The sequence below is a fragment of the Babylonia areolata genome, chromosome 33, assembly GCF_041734735.1.
Source record: "Babylonia areolata isolate BAREFJ2019XMU chromosome 33, ASM4173473v1, whole genome shotgun sequence".
Taxonomy (NCBI): domain Eukaryota; kingdom Metazoa; phylum Mollusca; class Gastropoda; order Neogastropoda; family Buccinidae; genus Babylonia; species Babylonia areolata.
The window spans coordinates 5,679,590-5,685,167 of NC_134908.1; the positions used below are offsets into that span (position 1 = coordinate 5,679,590).

A 5,578-nucleotide genomic window follows, 5' to 3' on the forward strand; every position below is an offset into this window, starting at 1 on the left:
CCATGTCAGCGTTTGGTGGGTTACAGAAGCAAGAACATACCCAGCATGCACACCCCCGAAAGCGGAGTATGGCTGCCTACATGGCGGGGTAAAAACGGTCATACACATAAAAGCCCACTTGTGTGCATACGAGTGAATGTGGGAGTTGCAGCCCACGAACAAAGAAGAAGAAGAAGAAGATAATGAAACTTAACTCCTTATGACACCAACCATCCTTGTAACTTCCGTTTCACATCCCACTCACATTATTTAGGCTTTTTTGCTCTCTCTCTCTAATCTCAGAGCCCAAGAAAAAGAGGTGCACTTTGTTCTTTGCTGCCCAGCACTAAAACATGTACGTCAAATGTTTATAAAACCTAAGTACTACAAGCATCCCTCTCTGTTCAAGTTGAATTTGTTAATGTCGTCAAGCAATATCAATGACGTACATAATTTTTCGGTATTCTTATATATAAGGCATTCAAATTAAGAGAAATTGTTACTTCGTAAAACAATTATAATGTATTTTTTGTTGTCTATATATTTACACGGATACAATGCATGGTTTGTTGTCTATATTAATGCTTTTTTTTCTTTTCTTTTTTTTTTCAACATTTTTTATTCAGACAAAGGTTTACAGATACAGAATTTATATGTTTTGTGCAATAGAAACTATAGGGTAAGCATATAATTAAGTTCTAAGTACTGACAAATCTATAACAGCAAAACAATATATGTTCAATGTCAAAGTTCCAAGGTAGCACTGAAAAGCTTAATCTTGTATCAAACAGTTATAAAGTGCCCATTTTTCCACAAACTTGTTATATTCCATAGTTATGTTAAAGGCATACTTGTCTACTTCAAATGTCTGTTCGAGGTCTTTTTTTTTGCACATTTGTAATGTTGATTTACTTTGTTGATTCTACATTTGTATACACAGAATTTAGCTATCAATAAGATATATGAGAAACAGTCATTAATGCTTATTTGTTTATGTGTTTTCGCTGAGTTATATTAATATTTTTTATATTCACGTATACCCCCTTCACTAGCGGCTGTGGCCTGATTGTGAATAAACCATTCCAATCTCTTCCAATCCAATCTCTTCCAATCTCAGGGTCACTCACACACCTTGACGTTTTTTGTTTTCTGTCAAACTTCGAACTCTGTTTACACTGTAGTCGCTTACATCTCTCACACAAAAACCACAACACTACACACCATGTTCCAGGCTGCCTTTCAAATGAGACCCCCTTCAACACAACCTTTTCCCCTTTAAGAAGGATGACGGTCCCTTTAGCCTTGTACAAACCACTGTTTTTTTTTGTTTTGTTTTGTTTGTTTTGAAGAATTCACTTTTCTTTTAGTATGGAAATGTTTGGAATGACGGAAACAGATCCACAGAACTGCGATCCAACCATTGAGACCCCATAATTGACAAAAATTACAACCAACCCCCCCCCCCCCCCCCCCCCAACCCTCCAAAAAAAACCAACAACCCTACCTCAAGAAGTATCATATCTGGTGTCAATACAAAAATGTACAAATCACAACATTTGACTGTCATCATACCTGTTGTTCGGAGAACTTGTTTGTTCACAAACAATCTTCTTCCCCCCCCCCCCCACCCCTCCCAACAACCCCCCCCACCCCACCCTCTAAAAAAACACAAAAAAACCCCACCATTATCCTGTCTTGTATCTATAATATAGAACTGTAAAAATCACAACACTGAACTGGTCATACCTGCTGTTCAGAGAACTTGCTTTGTTCAGAACCCCCCCCCCCCCCCCCCCCAAAAAAAAAAAAAAAAAATCTAAAAAACAAACCTATCCTGTCTCGTATCGATACAGAACTGTACAAATCACAACATTCAACAGTCATACCTTCTGAGAACTTGCATGTCAACCCCCACCCCCCCCCAAAAAAAAAACCCCACCCTGATAATAACCTTCCTGTCCTCCCCCACGTCCTACACCCTTCTCTCTCAGTTTGACGCTGTGTTATACTCGTACATTATACATGTATTAAGTATTAATATACATTTATATGCGTACATGTTTTGTGTGTCTCTTAGAACAACGGCAGATGTGTAAGTCGGCCAAAGTGCTAATATCTTCACCGTTGGAAAATAAAGATTCATTCATTCATTCATTCATTCTCTCAACTCTCACTTTCATGTGGCGCTGTAGTGTAGCGTCGTGCTCTCCCTGGGGAGAGCAGCCCGAATTTCACACAGAGAAATCTGTTGTGATAAAAAGAAATACAAATACAAAATATATATATATACGTGCTTGATGACTGCTCTTGATGATTCCTCTTCTTCATGACAACTTTTAACTCGTCATAGTCTCCACAAAACCACACACAGTGTCACAGCCTGTTGTTTCCTTCCTTAACTCACTCAGTACGGCCAGTCCTCTCTTCTCCTCTACACAGACCCCTCGGATGTCCAGTGGGTGTCTGAATGGCCCAACCTTTAGCTTCTGTCGTCAGAATTGTGGTATTCTTTGTCAACATTCACCTCTTCAGTGTAAGAGCCTTCCGCTGGTAATATTTTGATGGTGGTTATTGAGGGTGAAACGCTGTTAACGTCGTTTCTTTCGCCGTTCGTATGGAGAGGGTTAACCCTCTTGCATCTATACTGGCAAGAGATGGAGCATGATGAAGATTTTCTGTGAGATGTGTGAATGCAAGGGAGTTAACTTTTTCTTCTTTTTCCTTCTTTTTGTGTGTGTGTGTGTGTAAAATGAGCTATGATGGAAACAGCTGATATTATGATAATGATACAAAGTTTAACTGTGGGTGAGGAGACGCACTGAAAGTTTACGTCATTGCAATGTCAGTTATATGAACACATATTGCCGAGTAAACGTTCAGAAAAAAAAACTGAGGATGTGCCCGTGATCTAAGCTTTCCTTTTTTTGTACAAGCCTGTTACAACAGGCAAAATTGTGTGTGTGTGTGTGAGAGAGAGAGAGAGAGAGAGAGAGAGAGAGAGAGAGAGAGAGAGGACACCATGAAAATTCACATCACATGAAAATTCACAGTCAAGTTATGTTGAACACCACTGTCGAATATGAAAAAAACTGAGGATGTGCCTGCGATGATCAATTGTTTTTTTTTCCAGTTGAACAAGTCACAAGCAGATTTGTGAGAGACATCACAAAAAATTGACATCGTCGTAAAGTCAGCTGAATTATGAACAACACTGCCAAGTTAAAGAAAAAAACTGGGGGGGGATGCACCTGCGATAAAAATTTCCTTTTGTACAAGTCTTGTCACGAGGCAGATTTGGGACACGACGCTGGTATGAAAGCTCACAAATTGCCATTATGAAACACAGGGGTTGCTCCTGTGATCAAGTTTTCTTTTGGACATGTCACAGGGAAGATTGTTCGATATCCCTGCAATGTCAGGTATGAACACCACTGCCAAGTAACAAGAGTTACGAAAAACTGCGTGCGCCGTGCCTGTTGTGAAGTTTTCCTTTTGTACCAGTCACACACGCCATCACAGGACATAACTGTTCACATCACTGCAATGTCAGTTTATGAACAGCACTGCCGAGGAACACAGTTACCTAAAACTGTGTGCGCTGTACCTGCGATCAAGTTTTTCCTTGATCTTACACAAGCCGCCCTGTCCCCGTCACAGATAAAGACTTCAGGAGCCAGTTGCATTGCTCGGACGGAAGAGCCTAGTATGGTTGTAACCACTAACTGTGTGTAGTATGGAACTGACCAATGGTGTAGCTCGGTCGACGTAGGCGCTAAGTCACGTGAAACTGTCCAAAAGTTTGAACCAAGCAATGCAACTGGCTCCGGGAGAATGTGAACACCAAGTCCTTTTGTTGTTCATTTGTCACCCATCCAGCTGTTCAGAGTGGAAAAGACACTGCCCACCCCCCTCCCTTTCTTCTCCTCCTCCTCCTCCTCCCCGCCCGCCCTCCTCTTCACTCCTCTCCCCCTCCCCATCCACCTCGTCTCCCTCCCCCTCCTCCTCCAAGGGTTCAAACCCCACGGACGAGTCTTCCGCCAGCTCTGGGCTCTGCTCCTCCTCGTTCTCATTCTCCGCTTCCATGTCTTCCTCCTCCTCCTCTTCTTCCTGTTCAACCTCAGCGCTGTTGTCGTCCTCGTCGATTTCCATTTCTGCGTTGTCATCGTTTTCCACGTTGGCGTCGTTGGCGTCATCATTTTCCATCTCTCCCTCGTCGTCATCGTTCTCAACCTCTCTCTCATTTTCGTTTTCCTCTTCGGCATCGTCCTGGTCATTGTCAACTTCGTCAGCACCATCATCATCGTCATCTTCGGGCAGGTCCGGCAAGGGGTCTTCCTCATCCTGAAGGGTCTCCGGAGAGGGGCCATCGTCCTCATCCTCTTCCTCAGGGTCAGAGGCCGCCGACAGGTAGCTGTCGCCGCTGCCCGAGGCATCCGACACGTCCCCACCTGCGTCCTTGTCGGCGGGGACGGCGCGCTTGATCCCGTACTCCCCGGTCAGCTTCCCCTGCAGTGTCAGCCGAAGGATGCTGCTGCCTGGCCTGCGAGGCACCGAGCTGTCCGATCCGGCAGGGGACCCCTCTCTGGATACGTCCTCCTCCTCCTCGTTGTTGCCATCGTCCCCGTCCCTGTCCCCAGTCCCCCACTCCTCCGTGGAGTCCGACTGGTTGTCCAGTTCTGCAATGCTTGGCGTCTCCAGCCCGATGATGTTCACCCCCCCTTCCCCACTGCCCTCCCTCCCTTCCAGCCCTTCCTCGTCCGGCGTGGGTGGTGGGGAGAACAACGTCAGGCCCTCCCGGTCAAGGTCAAGGTCGTTGACGGGCACGACCTTCACCTTGGGCTCCAGGTTGACCAGCTGCTGTGGCTCCTCCGTGCCACCATCACCACCACTGCCACCCTTGCCCTTGCCCTGCTCCGAGACCTTGCTGAGGGCGGCAGCCTGGAGGTCGATGACCTCAATCTCCTCCGTCTCGTCGTGCGTGGTCTGGATGTGGGTCTGCACCGCCGAGCGCTGGAAGGCCGTGAACTCGCACTTGCTGCAGCGGAAGTTCCTCCGCTCCAGGTGGGAGGCCAGGTGCGCCCCGAAGTCCCCCTCGTCCTCCGCCACGTAGGCGCAGTAGCCGCAGCGGAAGGGCAGGTCCTCGAGGGCTGGGGCAGGGGCGGGGGCGGGGGTGGGGGTGGGGGTGGAGTGGGCTGCAGAGTCCCTGACCAGGTGGGGGAAGCTGCCGTGGCTGGCCAGGTGCAGGCGGTACTGGTAGAGGTCGTCCGAGGTGTAGTCGCACTCGTTGCAGGCGTACTGCGTCACCCCTGTCGTCTGCGGAGGCTGCAGCTGCTGGGAGGAGGAGGACGCCGGCCCAACGTCTGCATGCAACAAATCAGAAACGTGTTCTGTAACCATGCTTGTTTGTTACGCGTGCTCAGTTGCAAGGACAGCAACACATCTATACATCAGGATCGTGTTCTGTTCTCGTGCTGGTCGCATGCGTCCAGCTTCACCCCTCTTTGCTCCCAGGCCGAAAAGCGGCAAATAACAGAAGGAAAAAAAACAACAACAAATCACAGCTAATTCCATCCCTTTCTAAACAATGGAATGTATCAAA

General features: G+C 46.9%; 1 protein-coding gene across 1 annotated transcript in view; it reads right to left on the reverse strand.

Annotated features, from left to right (window-relative positions):
• Positions 1-1,494: 1,494 nt before the first annotated feature.
• The window catches only part of LOC143276847 (uncharacterized), a 75,533-nt gene continuing 71,449 nt past the window's right edge, over positions 1,495-5,578 (reverse strand). The window contains exons 10-11 of the mRNA XM_076581503.1: positions 4,003-5,339; positions 1,495-1,500 (exon numbers count right to left, since the gene is read on the reverse strand). Coding sequence (XP_076437618.1) covers positions 1,495-1,500; positions 4,003-5,339 — 1,343 coding nt within the window. The remainder of the gene's footprint in view (positions 1,501-4,002; positions 5,340-5,578) is intronic.